This window comes from Chionomys nivalis, chromosome 23 (genome assembly GCF_950005125.1).
Source record: "Chionomys nivalis chromosome 23, mChiNiv1.1, whole genome shotgun sequence".
Classification (NCBI taxonomy): Eukaryota; Metazoa; Chordata; class Mammalia; order Rodentia; family Cricetidae; genus Chionomys; species Chionomys nivalis.
Genome location: NC_080108.1, coordinates 10,552,754 through 10,577,468, shown reverse-complemented (window position 1 = coordinate 10,577,468; position 24,715 = coordinate 10,552,754). Strand labels below are relative to the sequence as shown.

The window sequence follows — 24,715 nt, the reverse complement described above, 5'->3', positions numbered from 1 at the left end:
TCTTTGAAGGTAGGAGACATTTCTGCCCTTCACCAGCATTTGCTACACTGACTTTATTTATTAGCAAATACTCTCAAACCCAGTTGACATAATTTTTTTTTTTGGAGGGGGGAGGTCTTTGAGATAGGGTTTTTTTTTTTGGAGGGGGGAGGTCTTTGAGATAGGGTTTCCACTGTAGCTTTGGAGCCTGTCCTGGAACTCACTCTGTAGACCAAGCTGGCCTCGAACTCACAGAGAGATCCTCCTGTCTCTTGCTAGGGTTAAAGGCATGTGCCACCACTGCTTGACCAACATAAATTTTTAAATGCTGAAGAAGAAAAAAAAAAGAAAAAAAAGAAACCCAGAAGCTGACCATGTATGTACACCAATGCTCACAAAGGCAGTAAAAATCTGATTTGGCCAGTAACAGCAAGCATATGTTTTCAAAACATGATCTTAACTTTAAACCGTCCAAGGAGGCCCTTACCAGTAAGTCCCACTTTCTTCCTGCACATGAAACAGCGATTCTTTTTTTGTTTTGGTTTTTCAAGAGACTTGCTTTGCTCTTCAGATGGCTGCTGCGTTGTATCTGATACTGAAGTTGAAAAAAACAAGAAGGTGGCAAATTTAACTATTCAGTAAGAGTTGGTGTTTGGGCGCTGGTTGACCCTCACCCCATACTATCTCATGGATTTGTAATTTAAAGACTAGCTAAGCAACAGACTTAATAGGTCAGGAAAGATATTCATAAATTTGTGTTATTATAAAACACGACCCTCCTTTCATTACATGCATGTATACACATAACAGAATACACAGTGATTCTAAACAGTGACTTACAAATTTTCTTTTCTAATCTAAAGTGGGCAAAGAGACAGAGAGACAGAGATAGACACTACCTATGAAATCTAAGTTAGAAAACAGCCTAAGAAGAAAATAGCCGTATGAAAGCATAACACTGTTCACTGTCTGGTCTACATGGGACTTCTCAGAAAGCAGAAATTTCAATGTTCTCAGAACATGTCACATAAAACCACTTAAGCCAAGTGTTGTGGAACATGCCTACAATCCAGTACCCAGAGGATTACTGTTTACAGAGTAAAAGGCGAGAGAATGAGACTCTTTCTCAACCTTACCCCTACAAGATGTTAGGAAAAATAATCAGACACAAGGAAACTTTAAAATGACGCAATTAAGACTGAAACTAACAAACAATGCATTTTCATATTAAAATCAAGAGCAGAAGCATTGCAACTCAGTCACTGATACTAAACTGTTAATGTGTCCTTTCCTGTCACTTGTCACCCTGGCCCTCCTGGGTGCCCCAGAGACAGCTGTAACCTTGCCTGGTACACATGACATCTAGCTAGGAAACAGTTAAGTAGCCTATCATGGTTCAAACTCCAACTTGCCCATTTTGTAACAACCAGGGACTTTCCCAGGAGTCACCACTCTGACTATCCTGGCTCACCTCTACAAGCTACCCCAAGAGGCTTTCCCATTCCAACCAAGGGTGTTCTTCAGAGTCAAGATCCAATAGCTTTCCCTCGTCAACACTCTGTGGCTTTCCACCCTATTACCCAGGCTTCATGTGTTGTAGGTGAAAAGTAAATAGTTTAAAAGATTCTGATGGTTACCCACTATTCCCCAGGCTAATGTCCAGGGATCTTCACCACTCCTGCCACCCTCTCCCTGGCCATATTATATCACTCCTTAAGCTGACACATGCTTGTGCCACACTGCAGTGCCTGACTTTGACACATCTCTCTCACACCTGTGTGTGCTCGTTAGAGGTCCTTGTTGTGCCTGATCTTTAGCAACTAACTCCATCTTGTCTTTCCTGTTTATACCAATGGGGCCACCCCTACAGTCTCAGAGCAGGAACCCCTCCCTATCCTGTACTCCTATCCAGGTACTTCCTAGGTGCCTAGAACTGTCCATTTTACCTGGCCTAAGTGAATTCTTTGATGGCAGGAACCTGTCCCATCATCCCTGTTACCAGAGACTATCATGATTCCTCTACCACTCAAGGAATAAATGTTTGTGGACCTGCATTAAGTCACTTACCCACTGTATCTACAGCCAGAGCAGAGCACCCCTTATAACCATCTACTTCCAGCAGACACTCACATACTTGTTAGTGGATCATATGTTAACTCATCTAGTATTTTAAAAAGCATGATGTCAGACAAAACACCAAACACTATGAGTGAAATATGGTAATGAAGAATTCTGCAGCGCAACTTCTCTACCAGAAAAGTTAAACCCAGGCCAGAGTAACTTCTACTAATATACAGCCTTATTTCTTATGGCTTTTGAGACAGGGTCTTACTCTGTAGCCCAGGCTGGCCTCAAACTCAGTCTTCCTGCCTCAAAACAAGTGCTGGGATTACAGGTATAAGTCACCACACCTGGCCACATTGTTATTTTTAAAAACAAAACAGAGACACAAAGCTTTTTATTCCTATAAAAAGTGCCCTTAGACATGTCTTTAACAATGTTCATAGCATTGTTTGTCATAGCCAGAAGCTGGAAACAACCTAAATGCCCCTCAACCGAAGAACGGAAAATGAAAATGCGGTCCATTTACACAATGGAGTACTACACAGCAGAAAAAATAACGACAGCTTGAAACTTGCAAATGGATGGAGCTGGAAAACATCATGTTGAGTGAGGTAACCCAGACCCAGAAAGACAATTATCATATGTACTCACTCATAAGTGGTTTTTAAACATAAAGCAAAGAAAAGCAAGCCTACAAATCACAATTCCAAAGAACCTAGATAACAATGAGGACCCTAAGAGAGACTTACATAGATCTAATCTACATGGGAAGTAGAAAAAGACAAGATTTGAGTAAATTGGGAGCATGGGACCATGGGAGAGGGCAGACGAGGAGGGGAGCAGAGAAAAATGTATAGCTCAATAAAATCAATTTAAAAAAAGTGCCCTTAGAATGTGAGATCATTATGGACAAGGGTGCCTTGTTTTTGTCTCTAAAACAGAATTAGGTAAGGCTTGGGTGTATAAATGAACTCAAAAATATATTTATTTTTTTAAATTTGTAAGCCATTACAGCTAACCTGTTCTCAAAAAAATATAGTAGTCAAACAAATTAATACTTAAATGTCAGTAACACTATCCCTGATTTCTTTTCTAAACAGAATTGGTTTAACTACTGGTAAATTTTGAGTAGTATCTGGAAATGGAGAAGCGTAAAATTTCATGCCCTTCCTTTGAACACAAGCAGTGTTACATACTTCAAAGTGAAACTCGATTAGCCCTAAAGACCTAACACAAACTACTGATGGCAGATGCAACTTTGAAGTTAAAAGACTGGTCAGCTGTCTGAAAAGGCCCATACGCCAGAGCTTGCATTTGGCTTGCTGAGTATCAGATATAGCAGAGAGATGATGGGAACATCTGCTCACCCCAAACTATTAGCACAGCCTCAGTTCACAAGCGAGCATTCTGTGAAAGACTGATTCTAAGAAAATACTGTTTCCTTGGTTATATATGTAAGATATTAAGACCACAGAATGCCCTATCCAATTCTGTTTATAAAAGGAACTATTCAATCCCAACTGGAGCTATCTAGTAGCAAAGAAGTCAAAGAACCACGGTCTTACCGACTTCAAAGTTAAGAACAGTTTCTTTAGTACTAGACAGGTTTTCATACAGGGAAATGAGAGCTAGAAACACACCGTATATTGTTAGTAATTATAAACTGGTGACTCTCTATGTCATACCCACTGATCATACAGGTATGTGGTGAGGTCGATGGGACAGCATAAAGGCAGCAAAATCATTAAGAATATGCTGGCCAGCTGAGCTGCTAACTGGAACCCTGACTAGACATGGTCTACTGGCCATTATTGTTAAGAGACTTCAGAAAGCACTGGACAGGTAAGAGTGGTTTAACTACCCACATGGAGGATCACATTCAAGAGGAACAAGGCCCTCTGCTCTGGGTCCTGCAAACAGAAAAAGAATACAAATGTAACAGTAAGTACACAACATGATTTAAACACTACCTATTGGGGCATATTCATAAACACAGTGAAAAACCAAAACTAAACTTAAGATGACATGATAGGTAACCCCCCAAACTCTATCTCAATATGCCCCCTTTCTCTTGGTGGGGGATACAATATCCCCCTCTCTCTATTTTTTCCTCAGTCTTGACAATTCCCAAGAACTAGACAAGGCATTTTTGGTGTGTAGCATTTGCAGGGCCCAAACACGTAAGACAAGCACTCTACCACAGACTTCCAGCCCAGTGGAGGATCAAAACTGAGGAACTTAATTGTTCTGCTTACTTCTGCTCTGAACCCAGTGCTAACACAGAACAAATGCTCTTTAGATACTCATGGTGGTTAAACCACCAACTGGGAATTTTTTCTTTTCAAAAGAGAATTCATTTTCTTTTTTTCTTCTTTAAAACACAACTTTGTGTTGACATTATTTTTTTAAGATTTATTTATTTATTATATATACAATGTTCTGCCTGCATGTATGCCTGCAGGTCAGATCAGAGGGCATCAGATCTCATTACAGATGATTGTGAGTCACTATGTGGTTGCTGGAAATCAAACTCAGGACCTCTGGAAAAGCTATCAGTGCTCTTAACCTCTAAGCCATCTCTCCTGCCTGAGAACTCATTTTCTTATATGGAGATTTAAATTAAATAAAATTTAGATTCTTCCCAGTTTTAAAATTCTATGTAAAATGAGAAAAAAAAATTAACTTCCAAGAGAAAAATCAGACTAGCTCTGGTACTAGCATCCAAAATAAACAAGTCCAATTTTTATTATTTTCTAGGACTCATATTCAGTAGAAACAGGCCTGAGAAGATGGCTCAGCAGGTAAGGCTGTTTGTTGCCACACCTGACACCCTGAGTCCAGTCCCCAGAAGCTACACGGTGGAAGGCAAGAACAACTCTAGTGAGTTCCAGCACCAAGGAAGAACATGCTTTTATTCTCTTCAGAAGTAAGACTGAAGATATTAAGTCACCTGATAATTATCCTTAACTTTTTGAGAAACACCAGATTGCTTTCCAAAGCATCTATACTATTCTGAATTCCCATAATGAGCAAGTGTTTCAGTTTACACACAGCAAACCAACACTTGTTATTACTAGTGTTTGCAGCACCCTGCAGAGGCGTCACATGACAATTCATTACGGGGATGCTTTCCAGTTCCCTGGTGACGACTGATGCAGAGCATCCTCTCACTTGCTGACTGTCAGTTTGTACATCTTCTCTGGGAAAGAAACTACTCAGACCCTTTGCCCATTTTTCTTTCTTTTAAAAACATCTTATTGGGGCCGGCGAGATGGCTCAGTGGTTAAGAGCATTGCCTGCTCTTCCGAAGGTCCTGAGTTCAATTTCCAGCAACCATATGGTGGCTCACAACCATCTGTAATGAGATCTGGTGTCCTCTTCTGGCCTGCAGGCATATATGCAGACAGAATATTGTTTAATAAATAAATAAATAAATAAATAAATAAATAAATAAATAAAAGTATTTAAAAAAAACATCTTATTAATCCTTTGAGAACTTCCCACACTGCATTTAATTTTTTATTAGACATATTTTATGTGAGAGTGTTCTGACTGCCCTTGGAACTAGAACTGGTTGCAAGGCCCTATATATGGGCCCTGGGAATAGAACCCAGTTCTTTGCAAGATTAGCAAATGCTCTTGCCCACCTAGCACGGTTCTACCTATTTTCACTGAATTGTCATATTCTGCATTCTTTCCCTCTTTCTTTCCTTATTTTTACAGCTACTGCAGATTTAAACTAGGATCACATGCATGCTGCCCAAGTGCCCTACCTCTGAACTATATGCTTCAACAGGAAATTTTTCTTTATGCATTATGAGATAGATGGTGTAAAACATTTTCTGTGCTGTTTTTCTATTCTCTTCATGAAAACAAAAGTCATCAATCTTTGGTTGCTATTGCTTTAGGTGTCTTATCCAAAGGCACAAAATTTACACTTGCTTTAAGAGTTGTTACAGTCTCAGCTCTTATAATCGTGTAGGCTTTGGCTAGGTTGTGGGTGAATTTTTACATCCTTTATGAAATAGGGATCCAATTCATTCTTTTGATTAGACTTTCATTTTCTGACTGGATGACCTTAGACGTTTAAGTTCAACTGCCCTTAAGCTTCTGGGTATTATTTCTGGACTATCAATACTATCCCAATGATCTATGTGAGTATCCTTATGACAGCACTTCAGTTTGGATCACTATTATCTTCTAATAAAGTCTGAAACTGGGAACTATTAAGTCTTGTAATTTTTTTCAAGACTGTCTTGGCTGTTTTTACCCATTCTTCAAAATCTGATAAAATTCCTGATTTCGTTTCTTTTTTCTTTTTTGGCTTTTCGAGACAGGGTTTCTCTGTACCTTTGGGGCCTGTCCTGGAACTTGCTCTGTAGACCAGGCTGGCCTCGAACTCAGAGATCTGCCTGTCTCTGCCTCCTAAGAGCTGGTATTAAAGGCTACCACCTTCAGACATGAGATCCCTGATTTCTACACTATGTAAGCTTTCCTAAATAATAGTCCCAAGTTAGCCCAAGAGTTCCTCTACTATGAACTACTGATTAAACAACTCTCCTAAGAATCCAGGTTCTCTCTGCTTTGTCCTTGACAGCCCAGCCCTCCAAAAAGCTGACTCATTCTACACTGGAAAGCTTTACAGTCATCTTTTATTCTAAGTCTCTAACTCTCAAATCATTTGGGTAATATACAAAACAAGAATATCCTTCATTGCTTGTATAGTTCATTTTGCCTCTGCAGTCTGAATTATTTTAAATTTCCTGTAAGGTGGACTTGATTAAAAGATAATGAAAATACAGTGCAGAAATGTTGTCAGTGGTGCATGAAGATATGAAACCGGAAGTTCTACATCTAAACCCCATCTTCTTTTCAGTCTGTACCACCCAAGACCGGGAGGGCTGGGAGGGTAACCAAAGTTCAGCTCTATCATCAACAGGGCAGTCAATCTAGTATAGTAGCATAGAATAACTGATGCGTATGTATTTTGTCTTTAAACTAGTTTTTGTGAACTGATAAGTATGATTTAGATTTTTAAGAAGAGTTTGAGATACAGCTATCTTTTTTAATTAAAAAGGGAAATGAAATAACCAATATAAAGCAATAGGCTAGCTTTTCATTTAACATGAGAAAAGTTCTTTAGAGCCATCATGCCAAAATAAAAGCTGCACCTACTTGGTGGTACCATATTCTAATTATAAGAGGATACCTACAGAGGAAATGCTATTCTGAAAGACCCAGTGACACTGGAATACACACGGATACCAGTCAGCTTGCCTAACCAATCAATCTGACCTACTTGGGGAACAAAGGAGGCTGGGCACACCAGACAGATGCATACAGTGAATCCCAGTCCATATGCACCACAGTGTCTAGTGAAGGGAACAGAGCCACAGTGGATGCTAGGTCCCAGCTCCCCATGTGTGCTGCAGGAGCTTTTTCTGTTTTTATTCATTCAACAGATGAAGACATCATTTCTCTGATTTGGTCAGCAAGGAAATTATGTACAAAGTGTGTGTACAAATAAGTAGATATATATACAAAGAAGCATATTACATTTGTTGACAAAAAGAAAAATACATTTTAAATTTAAAAATAAAAAAAATTTAAAGACAATTGTTCTGGATAAGGTCTGTAAAGTGCTTTGTTCTGCAAGCATGAGGACCTGCGTTTAGCCCCACAGAACCTATGCTTATAAAACAACAGGTGGGTCCAGTGATATGTGTCTGTAATCACTCCAGTCTCTACACAATGTGGTCAATTCTGGCCAGTAAGAGGATGTCTGATAATAAGAAAAGCAGATGGCAACATAGGACAGACACCCTATGTTCTAGCCTCCACACGCGCGCGCGCACGCACACACACACAGGAGGCTGTTAAGAGACTTTAGGAGTTGAAGACTAATCCCTTCCTAAACTTAGGTAAAAGTGAAACATATCTGACTTGTCAAAGAGTCTGTGTGCTTAAGTTATGAATGCTAAGTCTTTAGGGAACTTAATACTGACCCTAAATGTCATTCAAAACATACTTGTAAAAAAGAAACTCTAACTTTCAAAATCATTCCACAATCTCTCCTAATACGACATCTCAAATCACTTTCTCAGTTAATACGCTCAAGGTGGGCTGGAGGGAACTAATATGTTCTCCATATATCAGAATGAGATGAAGCACCTACAATAAATATTATTGCACTATTAATTCACCTACCAATAATCTTTATCTTTTGTCAAACTGTTCAATTCTTACTGCACCTCTAATCTTATTTGTTGGTTCTGGTTCATTTTATCAGGACAGGTCTTACTATGTAGCTCTGGCTGTTGTCCTGTTGTCCACGAAGAACTCAGAAATCTGCTTGCCTCTTCTGGGACTAAAGGCATGCACCATCACAGCCAGCTGCATCTTCAATCTTTCTGAATTCTTTTCACAGACAACAATCTAAAAGGTATTCTGTTCTAACTCCTGGGTGAGCAGCAGCCTTTCTCTTCCTTCTCTGCTAGCCTCCCGCTCAAAACCATTTGCTCCTTGGAACTCCCCTTTGGTGGTGTCTATGGCCTGAAACTAATCAGGACCCAGATAAGTGACCCTGTTTCCTGCTCCACTGCTGGCTCACCTTCCTGCTTTGCTTTCAAACTCTCACTTCACCCAAACTGCAGGAACAATCCTCATCACCTTTCTTCTACCTACCTACATCTTCCAAATAAGCTCTCTCAAATTCTAAATTTATCACTTCTTCCTCACTCATTAACATTTTCCGTAGCAGACTAGAGAGATGGCACAATGTTTAAAAGCACATACTGCTCTTGCAGGGGACCCAAGTTCAATTTCAGGGTCTACAATGAGCAGCTCACAATTACCTGCAACCTCAGCTCCATCAGATGCCTCTAGCTAGCATCTGCCCTCACATGCACATGATCACACACACAATTAAAAATAAAAATAAATATTTAAAACCCTTTCTGTAACCAGTATCTTCCTCACTTCCCTGCCTAGGTAATCACATCACTGTCGCTCTTATAAAGCAAAGCTTTGATACCACCTGTTTTAGTTTATGTTACTAGTGGGTAACTTAACATTTTTTATTTTATGCATTTAAAATAACCCACACATCCCTACTTTTCCTTAAACTTTTCTATTTACAAAAAAAATTGTACACTATATTTTATGAATTTATAGTGCTATGTGGGGGTAGGTTAAAATATTTATGTTGGTCACACAGCAAAATTCACTTCCTGTAGCAAAATCTGCAAATAGGTAAATCTGCTTAAGTAATGACTGGGCAAGAAATAAATCAAGGATAACTATCTATATTATTTAATATAAAATTCAACAAACTTCAAATGAATACCATGTCACCAGGATGCCCATGCGATACAGGATGCAAACAGAGGTCAGTGTGCTCTCTCCTTAAACCCTGCCATGGTGTCACACATCCCTGAACTTGTCTTTGCACAGTACACTCCCTTGATGGAGCCAGGGGGGAAGGGCATGGGGTGCCACCCTAGGGTTGCAAGCAGCTGGACATGTCTGCTGCACTGCAGGTCACATGGGGAGAGGAGTGCCTGGCCACCCGGAAGAAAAGGCCTCAGATAAGCAGTCAAAACCAGAGACAGTCAGCTTCCCGCAAGCCAGTAATCCCAGTGCTTGGAGAACAAAGGTTTTTATACTTAACTGAAGAAAACAACAGAACATAATAGTTTAATGCCTTTACTGGTCATTCTAATTATATTTTCAAACAGATTTGAGTCTTCTCTTTATGTTGATCTCATTATTTAAGTGGGAAGTGGATCCCAACATTCTAGTCAATTAAATATCTGAGACTATGAAATATTCTTCTCAAAACTATCAAAGCGTGTACTCATAAGCAGGTACTTTTCTAATACCCACGTCTATGCTAACCTCTGGCCTCGAGAACTCAAGTGTTAATAAACAACAAACATATGCTCTATCATATGCAAACCTTGCAGGTCTTCTGTCTCGGATACTGCTTTGTCCACAGATGTACTGTCCACTTGGGAAGGTGCTACAGATTCTGATAAAAGTGACTGATTTGATACAGGGCTAGAAAAGCAAGAGATATTTTTATTTTTTTTAACATAAAATTTTAAAAATTATTTTTCTTCTTTGATTCTGAAATAGGGACTTATTCTGTTTCCCAGGATAGTTTAAAACCCCTGGGCTCAAGAGAATCTCCTGCTTCCTTCAGTTGAGTTTCACTGTACCCAGTAATAGTTCAATTTGAAAAGGCCACCTTCCAAATATCCATAATAACTGAAGGGACATAGTAAGTACCACTTACTATAGAACACAGAGACACTTGTAACCTAACAAATCATGGGGGCTTGGAAACCACAGGCTAATTTGGGTCTAAAGTTCATGCTTTGGAAACCAAAGCAACAGCATATATATATATATATATATATGAACCACATGAACAGACTTAAATGAAAACTAGAAAGATGCAGTCTTGCTTCAGAAATTCTAAAACAGAATTAAACAGAGTGGTGAGTGTCTAGTTTAGATTTTTAAAAAGGAACCATAGTGAAAAAGTAACAGCCTGATTTGTAAGAGAAAAAACAGACAAGTCTTTCCGGCCCTCCCCCTTCTTTCTCTTGTCTAGAAGGGCCTCAAATTGGCAGTGTAGTTGAGCCTGGCCTTGATCCTCCATTTCTTAAGCCTGAGATTACAGGCATGCACCAGGATGTTCAGAGGCTAAAACATGTACTTCTGTATGCATTCCTCTATCTCTGACTTCAGAGCTAAAAACAAAGTATATAAAAAAAAAACAAAAACCAAAAACAACTGAGTATTACCTCGTGATAAAAACAAAAAGAAACAGAGACAGGTTCTTCTGACTCAAGGCACTAGCACGTGCAGACCATGCACTGCGATGTGAAGAGCTAACCCGACACTGGACTAGACTAAAGGCACTGCAGCACCAGGTCAGGATGCAGTTGAAGAATAAAGAGAAAGATGTCTCAAAAGGGGATTGAAGACTTGGAAGATCTCTCCCTTGACATAAAAACAGCAAAAAGCATCTTGTAACTAGTGAGTAGCAAGAAGTCAGATACAGTTTTAGGTCAATAGATCCTGCAGTGGCTTTAAAGTGCTCCTTAATGAAGTGATTAGGAACAAAAGACCAATACTCTTTAGTTTTCATCAGTCTTCGAGTTACCTTTCAGACAGTATAACCTTACCCTGGTTGCAGAGATGAAGACGTAGACTCTAGTGCTGACTGAGCGTCTGGGACACTGCCGTCTGTGCACTGTACTGGTAACGATTCAGACAGACTGCTGACAGAAGCTGCTGCAACACAACCACACTGCATGTTAGTAATTCCAACAGCCCAAGACCTGATCCAAAAGCAACATGCAAGATCAACAGCCCACAAAACATAGTATACACATTTTCCTTCTTTAATTTACAACTTTGTAATAATTTGCTGATGGGGAGAAAACTTGTGGGGAGTGTACTAGTGGTTAAACTTAGGGCCTTGTGCTCTACCACTGAGCAATACCTGTATCCCCCACCTCTTTTTAAATGGATTCAGTGGTAGGAGTGTAGCACTGCACACATGAAGAACACGAAAGGGGGTATTGCACACAGTCCATGTGCTTGTCACCAACACTGCTGGGCATCAGCTGGATCACTTACCAGGAGGACTTATTCTACCACTGCTACTGTTCTGTCTTTGAAGATGTTCTTTATAGCATACTGAACACATGCCATTTGTACGAGGGTTGCCATAAAATCCGCAGCCAGTGGAGCAAAGCATAGGTGCTTGGCTGTGATTAGTTTCTTGAGCCATGTTCTTCTGTTGTACACCTGAAATTTGCAAAGAATAAGAACTCAATACACGACTTCAGTCTTATATCATCCAAATATCTTTTTATAATGAAAGGAAAACCACATATGTGCCCTTTCCCTAAGTATTCTATGGTTGTTCCTAGAAATGACAAAAGTAAAGAGCAAAGGATACTTGGTAACTTCTACTTCAAGCTATCCTATATAAGCAAGTCTGTGCTGGCTCAGAAACATTAACTTCTCTAGAGCAAGGGGCCTCTTTCCGAAGAGACTGCACCATTCAAAGATTAACTTCATTTTGGACTCTTACAATAACCAGCAATCACTGAGTTTTGCTGTAAGTTATACTATTTAATTTCTAGCTATTTAAATTTTGTTCCAAGTCCACATTAACTTGTGACTGATTCTGTTTAAAAATTACAGCTGAATGTAATATTCATTCTGGTAACAGTATGTAGAACTGGGCAGAGTGCTGGTAAAATGAGAAATGAATTCAATAATTTTGGAAGGCAATTTAGCAATTCACCTCAAGAGCCCTGCTAAATTGCTCTCTGAATCAGTCACACTGTTTTTCCTTAAGGGTCATTTATAGAACAACATCTAAAGTATAATTCAAAACAGAACAACAAATGCAGATATGCTTCGTGGGCTATCATGATGTTCATAAACTGACAACACCTCAAATTCCTAACATTAGAATAAAGGACTAATGACAAAAAATATTAATGACGAAAAATTCCAGAACCAGTAACATTATGAATGACTTTCTCAGAAAAAAAAATGTTGCTAGTGAAAATGTATAGCGAACTTTATATACAATTTGCTGCTGACTGCTGCTAAAGGAGCAGCTATGATTATAAAAGAGCAACAGAAAACATATTCAAGAATAGCAATGCTAACTGTTTTCTGATATGTTCCTTTTTGTATTAGACTTTTTTTTCAAATGAAGATACCACTTGCCCAAATAGGGAAAACTTTTTTACTTTTTAAAGTATTGGTAATTTTCAAGAGTGAAATTAAAATCTAATGAGACAGAAACATTAATTCCAGCAGCTGGGACTCAGAACTGTTGTGAACCACATGGAGCTGACTGTCAACCCAGAAAGACAGAAGGACTTCACTGCTACCTCTCCCAGGAAGCACCTGCTTATCTGGCACAATCAACCCTTCGGAGCAAACACTATAACAAGCTTATTAAAAAGAACCCCTTACTACAGGCACATCCTTCTGCATTACATACCAAGAATAATAAGACACACAAAATAGAAAACACTTTGTCACTGAAACTGCCTTAATTTGGTAAACACCTAAGGAAAGCATTCACTGTTCACAGGAACCAGAGTTTGCTCTATCTTAGTATTTTGTAGATTGTTGAGAGAGAAGATGTACCAAATTTAAGAACCAAGAACCCTTTATCTGGACTATAAAAGGAGGTTGCAGGCCTAGCATCTACCATTAAAAGTACTGTCCTAGTCTGCATGCTGGAGTACTCCTTTAGTCCAGCACTTGGAGACAGAAGCAGGCACATTTCTATGAGATCCAGTCCAGCCTGGTCTAAAAAGCAAGTTCTAGGCCAGCCAGTGTTACACAGTGAGACCCTGTCTCAAAATAAACAAATGAATAAAGAAAAAAATGTCCTAGTTCTGTGTGGTAATTTATACCTGTAATCACAGTTGAATCAAGACAATCCCTAGTCACCAAGTGAACTACATGGAGTTTCAGGCCAGCCTGGGCTACCTATACCTAGAGTGACCATGCCTAAAAACAGGAAATCACAAACAACAGACTATGTCTCAGGCTGTTAATAGTATTTAGACCTTTAGCTAGACAAGTTCTTTCGGAATCTCATCCTTGCCAGAGTGTATGTGTGAAGCACATACTGCATCAGTCATCGCTCTCCTGTAGATTCATATGTCAACTAAAAGACAATTAGAATGGAGAGAAGCTAATATAAAAAGTCTGATGGCAAGATGTTCCAGAGGGACGCTAATCTATTGCATTTTCTTTTGTGTTTATGTTACTGTGTGTGTGCAGGTGTGCTGAGGCCAGAGGTTAAAACTAAAACTGGGAGACTTCCTTGGTCACTTTCTACCTTGTGTTTAAAAACATATGTCTCACTGAACCTGGAGTTCACCAGTACAGCTAGGCTGTCTGTCTGACCAGTGCCAGGGATCCTTCGGTCTGCACTTTCCCAGCACTGGAATTACAAAACTATGCTGCAGTGCTTGGCTTTTTATATGACTGTGGGGGATTTGAACTCAGACCCTTAGGCTTGTGTATCAAACACTTTATCCACTGAACCATCTCCCTAGCCCTGTACTCTTTTTTCATGTTTGTCTAGTTTTCTTATCAGGATGACTGCTCATCATTATAACGGAGCTGGGATTCATCCAGGTAGCCTGGCTATACCGAGTCCAGGTTTTAAGCTGGCAGTTTTACAAGTATGGTGCATGAGACCCTATGGAGGTCAGTATCACCTGAAGATCAACCAGTTATCTGCCCGTGATCCTTAACAGTGCAAAAGTTGCGGTGTATTAAACACCCAAAGTCTTTCAATGAGCCAAACAGGCGGTGGAATAAACCATACTAGCAGACACCATCAAGCCACACCCAGATCAAAAAGCAATTTATTCATTAAACTTTGCCTAGGCACTCATATCTTATTTTCTTTGAGATTGAGTTTTCTGAGGCCACAGGCATGTGTCACTACATAATTTTAATATTTTGTGTAATCAACTGAGGGGGTCACCTAGGAAGCATTTCTACATTCTGGAGAAATATAAAAGAAAAAAATGGTTGTGCAACTATTTCAATTGTGAAGTGACTGAATTATCCTTTTAATGAACAATTTTATTTGAAAGAATGACTGATGAACTGGTTATTCAGATATGATTATATGGCAGACATTTTCTTAAAAATAAAATAAATGAACCTGCTACACCAAAACAACCAAACAAAAGTAGTCTCTGTCAAGGACAACATTCATGCATTCAGACAGAAAATGGCTTAACAAATCTCCAATATTGAGTATTTTAGTAAAATTATTGGTACTATTAATAAAATGATTAAATGATACTGAACCAATCTTTAAAAAGCTCTGTAAATCAGTGAATCAAGTACCCAATGTATGACAGTACAAAACCATTCATGAACAAAAGATCCATTCAAACTGAAAGACAGGCCGACAGAAGACAAAGGGGTTTTATATGATAGCAGGGTCTTAGCTGCAACCATCCCTGAAGAAACTTTGGGATAATATTAAAGAACACCATCTTTTATCATCTAGAAAGGTTTAAGACATTCTTTTCTCAACTACAAGAGACCAGATTTTCTTTACAGACCTGTATTATGTTAAATCCTCAGCCAATTATGAGAATCTTGTTTTATTAAGCCTCTTATTACTAAAAAAAAAAAAAAGTGTACGAAGGAGTGGATGCAATTTTCCATTAAAACATTTTAAATGAATTAGTATTAAATTTTCTCCTCAGTTTTACTTGTCATATGAAAAATAGCACAAAACATAATATTCATTAGAAAAGCTTTTCATGGTACTCATCAGTTTGAGAAAGTCTAAGATTCTGGACCTAACACTGAGAATCCACTGCTGCAGAATGCACATTTCTCAACACAGGCCACAGCACTTCAAGAGGGCTGACACGGATTCTTTTGGGAAGAGGAACAAAGCTGACTTACTCTTTGTGTACAAACAGACACACAGCATTATCTCTGGATGTAAAATTTTATCAGTGGAGACTACATGGGACACCTAACAAGGCTCTGAGGATAGGTAAGGGAGTAAAGACAACTTAGAAACAAACAGGTTCAAAATGTTACTATGCCATATTTCTAAGCAACAGGTTAAAAAAAGATAAAATGAAAGGAGCTTCCCCCACAATAGATAACCATTTCAGTGTGACTGAAAAATCACAAAAACCCCAAAGAGAGAAGATGTACTTCTATGAACACTCAGGTAAACAGACACAGACAAAAGAGAGAGGGATGCATTACTATGAACAATCAGATAAACAGACACAGACAAAAGAGAGAGGGATGCATTGCTATGAACAATCAGGTAAACAGATACAGACAAAAGAGAGAGGGATGCATTACTATGAACAATCAGGTAAACAGATACAGACAAAAGAGAGAGGGATGCATTGCTATGAACAATCAGGTAAACAGACAGACAAAAGCATGACCATCAGGCTTTCCTACCACAACATTTAACTTCAAGACAAACATTAAAATTCTATACCATCTAATTCTAGCTATTTCCTAAGCCAAACTATACCCTGCACAACAGCAAACTGACAATAATTTTTCAGAATTCAAAAGATACAAGGTATTACACAGGTATATAAAAACCTTCCATCTTATTTATTCTTTTTCAAAACTTTGAAAAAGTAACTTTTGTAAAGATTCAAAATTATCAAAAAAAGAAGTCACAAAAGTTAACAATTTGAAGGCAATGGCACAGCAAGAGTACCATGGAAAAACCACAGTCTGCCTTCACACCACACTGTGCTTTTTCTGGTAGGTGAGTTTGCAAGGCATCAATCTAGCACTGAAACGAGTAGGGAGCAAAACAGGTAAGGGAAAAGAAGAGGGCAGATAGATTCTTCATGTTGCGCTGTGGGACTCCACAGCTGCAGATCCCCGAGGTGAAAATGCCAGGCATAAGCTCGAGTACTGGCTAGCACAGTCTAGTAGTAAAACAGCTCATGAGAGTGTTGAAGCAGTTCTTCAGATCAAACACAGCCCATCACTCCTGCTCTCTAATGCTTCAGTCATTCGCAATTTACTGTGGGACTATTGTTTTATCCTTAGGACTCTCCAAGACCGTGCTATGAGACCCCCAGTTTAAAAATGAGGAAAATAATACTCAAAAAACTCAGTAACTAGTCCAAAGTCACATATCTGGATAACAGACAGATCAGTCTTTTTATATTAAAAAAAAAAAAGAATGGCAATCTATAGTATCTAAAAATAAATCTAATTTTGAAATATTCATGAATTTTTATTATTTGCATTTAAAGACTAGCTTAAATTTATGCAATTGTTCAGGCTTAAGATAATATGCAATTTTAACTAGCTGTAAACAACTGTACTCAAAAAGTTAATTTTTTCCTTTATGTATTTTCCCTAACAAAGTCCTTATCTGTATAAAAATTCAAAATTACATCATCCGAAAATGCCAAAAAATTCATTACTATTAAAATGCCTATAAAAATCAGCAATGAATGAAGACAAAGATGTAATTATAAGGGCATGCCTTTATTTCATTTCTTATAGTCAAATCACCAACCAGTTCTAGTGATTTCATCTGGGAATCTCTCATGTTACTTTACTTTCCATCCGAATGGTGATTCTCTTCCCTTCACACTGGAGAGCAAGGGTGGGGGTGTTTTTAGGCGTCTCATGGGCACAATAGCGGCACTATTTTTCATATTTCTGTTTTTCTACCCTGCTTTCAGTCCATTGACTTTAGGCTTCTTTGAACACTTAGTCTGAGTTACTGTATAGTAACTGTCCTTGAAGAATACTCAACCAAGCATTCATGTTCTACATAATGTACCTAGCTCAGCCTACTTTCCTCGCAAAGTATACCGTGTCTAATGAGAACAGCTGTTAGTCTTCAGAACTTGGGGAATGTTACATAGAAGTTTCAGACTTCCAAGAAAAATAGGAAGACCTCATACAAAGTGAGCTCATGTTCTCAACACTGAAGCTTAAGTAGGCTAGGCAGGCCTGAACTCTAGAATGCCCTCTGTGCCTGCCCACTTGGTAATCAGTCTTCTCGTTATTTTTCAGATTTAAAATATAGTTTTTATTAGTTCTTTGAGAATTTTGTACAGAGTGTTTTGACCATGTTCACCCTCCTTCCCCCAACTCTTCTGAAGTCCACCCCACTTTGTGTCACTCCCTCAACCCTATCAAGGCCAATTTGTGCTGGCCAATATTCTTGGATATGTGGCCATCCACTGAAGCATGGTCAACTTCTCAAAGGCTATATACTCTTTGGGCCCTTCATCTCCTAGAAGTAGTAAAACACACACACACACACACACACACACACACACACGCCTAAATATATGTACGTGTACTTCATGCATGCCTGGGGCTGGCAAAGGCCAAAATAAGGTATCAGATCCCCTGGAACTGGGATTACAGATGACTATGGGTGCTAGGAACCAAATCCAAGGTTTTGGAACCACTGAGTCATCTCCCCAGCCCCTGACCAGAGTTTAGGACCAAAGGAGTTGAGTAGTGTGCACACATATAATGTAGCAAGCAATTAAACTGTTAATCATTGCTATAGTACAAACTCCTTAAAGTCCCTCCACTCTTTTTCGGAATTTTTTTTTTCTTTTTTTCTTTTTCTTTTTTTTTTTTTTTGAGAGTCTCATTTTGTAGCTCTGGCTGGCCTCAAGTTCAGAGAGATCATTTCCTTCTGCCTCCTGAGTCCTGGGACTTCCCAGCTGCCTTTCATTAGTCACGAGAAAGCTTAGCACCCAGACATGGCTAGTTCTCTATTACTGTATAAAAGGAAATGGAATCTCAGAAGACAGCAAAGAATCAAGGTACCCCCTACTATAATTTTTAATACACGAACCAAAGATCAATTAATGGCCAATCTGACAGAAAGTAATTTCTCAGAGTTCTGAACATCAGGATCTTTTTAAGATTTATTTATTTGTTTGTTTATTTATTGTATACACAACAGTCCACCTCGATGTATGCCCACACTGCTAGAAGAGGGCGCCAGATCTCATTACAGATGGTTGTGAGCCATCATGTGGTTGCTGGGAATTGAACTCACAACCTCTGGAAGAGTAGTCAGTGCTCTTAACCACTGAGCCACCTCTCCAACCCAAACATCAGGATCTTTAATTCCATGTAAGTGAAGATTTCTCTCTCTCTCTCTCTCTCTCTCTCTCTCTCTCTCTCTCTCTCTCTCTCTCTCTCTCACACACACACACACACACACACACACACACACACAGTTGTGGGGGGGTAAGTTGTATGCAGAGATAAATAGGAAGGTCACAAAGCAAATAGAAAACACACCTTGACAGAAAACTCTTGGGAAGAAAGTTGCTCACTCTGATGAAAGAACAGGGACTTAGGTCAAAGTTCCTACTGTACTTGTAGGCTTGGTAACTCTCTGCATAGCAGCCCCAGATCCCTATATGTCGAGTTTTCTTTCCTGCTGTTGCTTGCACTGAAAGACAAAAAGGCCATTGAGTCCTCCTAACATATGGGTAAAATCTCTAAAAATATTTTCCTAGAAAACATACATCACATCATTCCTACATGCTAACCACATCAACATAAGAAGTGTAATATTATGAACCCCACTTGCCTAGCTACTGCTACTGAAAGTTTCCACAGGCCTGAACGATAAATCTCATCAAAAGGGTCTGTAACAGCTAGACAGGGAGACATGCCCTCCGCAAGTTCAAAGTCAACAAATGGGGCAAGGTGCAAGTGGTCAGTGTATATGCGTTCATGCCTGAGTACTATACTCAGTAGTATCTCTTAAACTTCTGTAAAGAAATTAATAACATCTAACATTGTGGGACTCAGTTATGTTCTTTATGTAACTGTTTATTCTCATCCCTATATAGTATGCTCCATGGCATAAAAGATTATCTCATGTTGATGGGGGTTTTGGAATTTTCTCATCTATGACTTCTACAAATACAGTTGTTGGGAATATTATGTAACTTTTGGTTAACATGCATTCATACTTTGGCTCAGTACATACCTAAGAGTAGAAAAACTGGATCATGGTATGTGGATATTCAACTTCAGCAGAGACCACCAGTTTCCAAAAGCAAATACAAATGCTTACATGTTCCTAGCACCATAAGTCTCAGGCTATTCCTTGATTCTCCCTACACTGGGCTAAATGATGGCTCCAAAGATACCCATACCTTAACCTCTGAAACCCTATTTCCCAAATAGAGTAAGAATCTGAGGCCATCTCATCCTTGATTAACCAGGTAAGCCTTAAAAGAGAGAGACACAGCAAGCTCTGAGATGTTCAGCAGCACTTTCATTTCTGATTTCTGGACTCTAAAATCAAGAGAATGATTTTTCTTTGCTTTTTACTACTTTCCTTCTATTTAATGTCCTTGTGCCCCCATGCCTTACTGCTTCACCATCACTGGCACTAGCACAGCAGAGGGCATCAGCATGCTGACTGGCTACTGGGCATCCTCTTCTGTCTTCACTGTCTTTTTTGTTGGATGATCCTCCCCACCCCCCCCACCCCGATTTTGCCTACTATGTGCCCTGTCTTTTCCATTTTTAATGCAGCTTAATTCTATAAGCTGATGCTTTGAATGTGTGTTCCCTGGCTGGTGGCAGTGCTTTAGGATGTTGTGGAACCTTTAGGAAGCTGGGCCTGCGGAACAGATTTCTGGGGGCAAGCCTTTGAAGGTGATACAAAGTCCCTTATCCTGGGCTTGCACTCTTTGCTTCCTGGTTTGTTGTGAAACAAGGGACCTCTAACACCCTCTTTAATAACATGGACTTCCCTACCATGCTGGACTGAGTCATCTGAAACTGTGAGCCAAAACAGATTTTTCTTCCTGAAACTTTCCTGTCTGGAAGTCTGTCACAGTGATGTAAGTTAACAATGCCCTTGTATTGTTAGGTGCTATTTAATAAGCTATTGTCTATTTCAAGAGCATGAAGATATTCCATACTTTTCTTCTAGATTTTGTTATTTTATCTCTCATTGGTTATTTATATGGACTCAACTTTTAAAATGTAAAATAAGGCAGGACTGAGATTCATGCTTTATTTAGTCATACATAATTACCTCAAAGACACTACTAAAAAGACCATTCATTCCTTGCTGCGAGGCACTATCAGCCTGTCCATATGCTTGTCACTTTGGGGAAGCTGGCTGCCACATCATCAAGACAGACCTATGTGGTAAGCAGTTGGACCTCCAGCTAACATGCTCTCAAAACTGATATTGACTCTACTACTTTTCTTCAAAAAATAAGTCAGTACTTACATACATAAAATCACTCAGTACCCCCTCTATACAAAAGGCAGAAAAATCCACTCAGAGCTCTCCAGTGGCTGCCTCAATTAGACTTTCATATGCTTTTCAAAACACACACACACACAACCCCAAATATAAAATGTGATCTGTAATACACAAGATCCATGCCTATAAGCTCTCTCATTTCCTCCTCTTTGACCTTAAAGTTTTTAAGCCATCCAACTACCACTTCCAGGCAGTCAGAGCAAGGAGTGGCTTTATCTCTTTCCTCCACCACTTTATCTCCTTCATTTCTCACAGCCAACTTAGTTTACAGTCTTTGTGAATGACTAGCTTGCTTAAATTCTTCAGTTCAGTAACATCTTTTTCTAAACCTCTTGGAATTTTGTACAATGACTTTATTATAGATGCAGATACTTTAGGATTCAACCTAACCATTCTGGTCACTACTGGCTACAGTCTACCCTCTAAACCAAGCATGCAAAGCCAACTTGGATTCCCTGAGGCCTTTTCTGAGTTCAGGAGATCAAAACTACTTTCATGGTAATAACAACTTATAGCCCTATGTAGTATCATATACCTGTACTTCTTGGTACTGAAAAGCTGGATAAATAGGATCACTTCCACTTAAATTCAAAGGCAGCCTGCACAACATAGCGAAAACCCCACTTCAAAAAAAAAAAAAAATACCAAGTGTAGCACAGAGACAGTGTAACAAGGCTGAGGCAAGATCAGACAGCAAGTTCCAGCACAGGCAGGCTGCCTTGTCTCAAACAATAAAACAAAGCGTGCGTCTTTTTCTGTGTCGGCATCTGTGCCAGCAGTAGAAGAGAGGATGAAACAGCTGACACCTTAGCAGTGGCACTGAGCTGTGTCAGAAGTTAGTAAACATTTTATCCCTAACCCTTAACATGGAAAAAAAAAAAAACAGCTCTTTTAAAGCATTCTTCATATTTTATGTTCTGTAGGCTCTCCTAGCCCAGGCAGGCCTATGCAGCAATTTAGCTACACATTTAATCTTGCTACCATCCGCCTCTGAAGTACTAGAATTGCAGGCATGTGCTACTACTCCAAAACTCTCGCCGGAGATGGAACCCTGGCCTTCGTGCATAATGGGCAATCACTCTTCCAACTTCACTATATGCAGAACCCCTGGAAAGGTCTTATCTCTTCTTAAAAGTTGATCTTGTAGGTGGCTGGAGAGATGGCTCAGAGGAATAGAGCACTGGCTGCTCTTCCAGAGGTCCTGAGTTCAATTCCCAGCAACCACATGGTGGCTCACAACCACCTGTAATAAGATCTGGTGTCCTCTTCTGTACTGCAGGATACATGAAGGAAGAAACCTATATACATAATAAATAAAAAAAAAAGTTGATCTTGTAGTGGCTAGAGAGAAGGCTAGCTGTTTGGGCATGTTGCTCTGATGGAAACCATTACAGAAAACCATAACCAATCGAAATGCAGAATTGTGAAGTCCCAATGGGTACACCTTTGGACAGAGTTAAGTTTCATGACTCCCTTTTTAGAGAACAGGCCTGCTGGGGGAACAGACACCTACAAACCCAGAGGGATTGTTACAGCATGAATGTCTATAATCAGCAGTGGTGCCCTTCAGATCAACTGACAGATGAAGGAAAAACAACCTGTCAGTGAGGACAGAAAGAATGAAGACAGAAAAGGGAAACATCAAATTCAACACACAAACCACTTTCCCCTAGAGTTATATCTGAAAATAACACTAGACTGATGTTGGCAAACTTTTCCTCTAATCACTAATAATAAATATCAGGCTTTGTGGGCCATATGGTCTCTACTGCAACTCTCAAGTTCTACCTTGGTATTGCAAAGAAGTCACACACAAAAGTTAATTAATGAGTGTGTTAACAATAAAAGTTAACCGAGAAGTATTTAGTTAGTGGACCAGGGGCCAATTCCTGGCCCAGGTACAGTGTATCCAGCAGGCACTCAAGAAAAACCCAGAATGCTTTCAAAACTTGTTTGGTTAGAAATGTTATTAGGAAAGACACAGCAAGACTCCTTGACAGCAAACCACTTTTTCTTTTTTGTTACAGCTTTATTCAAGAATGATATACTGGCCAGTGCTGCCTATTCTTCTGCTGTCATTATAATGGACATTGTATGCCACAGCTTCTACTTGCAAGGGTCAATGTAGAAAGATGAGAATGTGGCTCTACGGTAGGTCATTGGTAAGCATGGGTTCACTCAACAAGGGCAGACATTAATGTTTGATGTTCATGCACCTAAAAAGACAATCTACCTTCAAAACTAAAACATCCACAAAAACCACAGGTCTTAACAAGTAACCAAAAAATTTAGGAATATAATCATTTTAACTTCACAGAGGTAAGACAAAAAAGAGCACAGTGGCTGAGAAGAGTGGTAGAGCTCCTGCTGACACGCACAGGCTCTGGATCTGGTCCCCAGCACCACAAAACAAGTAAGTAAATAACAACGTGCATGCCTGGCATTTCCAGAGGCTGATTTTTTTTTTCAGCAAACATGCAGTCAATTGAAGTAAGGGTTAACAAATATCCCGAGAAGACGCCTGACTACAATTCACTGCAGAACAATTAGATAAGGAAGGCCAACTTTATATACAGGGCTACACGGTAAAAAGAACAGACTGTCTTAATTTTAACGCCAGCTTTGATTATGACACTGTCTACTAATGCTGAACCCAGATTCCTCACATGGAGGTAGGTGTGATACCTGTTTTTTCTACAGGGAATTTTTCATCTTACAATTAGAAGGAGCCTTAACGAGCACTGCTCACCACATACTGCCATTCTCTTATGTATTTCATGTTGTTTTGTAAAGAATTCAGTGATAAAAACGGATGCTGCATGACATCACAGTAGGTAAAAGTGGCTGTTAAAGGAAAACAGTAGGGAAAAAACAAGTCAGATGGTGTCTGTGGTTGCTAATCTTCATTGTCAACTTGACTGGATTTAGAATCACCCCACATATGCCTCTCAGAGTATCTATTACAAGGGTATTTTAGTGGAAGAAAAACCTACCCTGAAAGTGGGTGGAGCCATTGCATGGATCCCAGATTGCATAAAAAGGAAAAGAAGCAAACAGCTCCAGCACTCAAGGCTTTCTGTTTCCTGCCTATGGACACAATCTGACAACTGCTCCACAGACCTATCATCATAACTGTACCCTTGAACTGTCAGTCAACACAAACCCTTTCTTAACTAACTTGCTTTTGTCAATTTTTATAGATCATAAAACAAAGTATTCATCCATTCCTTCATTGATTCAATGTGTATTGACCCAGAGGCTAGCCCTGCTCCAGTAGATGGCCCTAAACCCTTGCACATACTGGTGGTACTAGCGGACTGAGGTGAGTTTATAAAAATAAAAGACACATGGGTGAGACGGTTGGTTCATCATTAAAAGCAAGTACTGTTCTTCAGCTTGGTTCCCAACAGCCCAGCCACATCAGATAGCTCACAACTGCCTGTAACTCCAGTGCTCTCTTCTGGTCTCTATGGGCACCTGTGAGCCTGTGCACATACCCATAGAATGACAAGCAACACACACTTGAGAAATAAAATAAGCTACTGATGGTGAGGTACATGAAACTAGAAGGGAACAGTTGTGTAGAATGGAAGGAGTTGGAAGGGAGGGAGTATAAGCAGATTGATAATTTACTTTCTCTTTTTGGAAGGTGGGATTTTGAGACAGGGTTTCTCTGTGTAACAATTCTGGCTGTCCTGGAACTCCTTTTGTAGAAGAGGCTGGCCTCAAACTCACTGAAATCTGTCTGCCTCTGCCTCCCAAGTACTGGGATGAAAGGTGTGCATCACCACTGCCCGGCAATAA

General features: G+C 39.5%; 1 protein-coding gene across 9 annotated transcripts in view; it reads right to left on the bottom strand.

Moving 5' to 3' along the window:
* Zfand6 (zinc finger AN1-type containing 6) overlaps positions 1-24,715 on the bottom strand; it is a 63,022-nt gene that overhangs the window by 2,698 nt on the left and 35,609 nt on the right. For 4 of the 9 annotated variants that reach the window (XM_057756069.1, XM_057756067.1, XM_057756065.1 and 1 more), the window contains 6 exons: positions 18,913-19,066; positions 11,695-11,865; positions 11,238-11,346; positions 10,001-10,101; positions 3,909-3,953; positions 467-574 (listed from right to left, as the gene is read on the bottom strand). In XM_057756069.1, the coding sequence (XP_057612052.1) occupies positions 467-574; positions 3,909-3,953; positions 10,001-10,101; positions 11,238-11,346; positions 11,695-11,848 (517 nt within the window). In that variant the 5' untranslated portion in view covers positions 11,849-11,865; positions 18,913-19,066. The remainder of the gene's footprint in view (positions 1-466; positions 575-3,908; positions 3,954-10,000; positions 10,102-11,237; positions 11,347-11,694; positions 11,866-18,912; positions 19,067-24,715) is intronic. The other 5 variants (XM_057756064.1, XM_057756071.1, XM_057756070.1 and 2 more) reach the window with 3 other exon arrangements.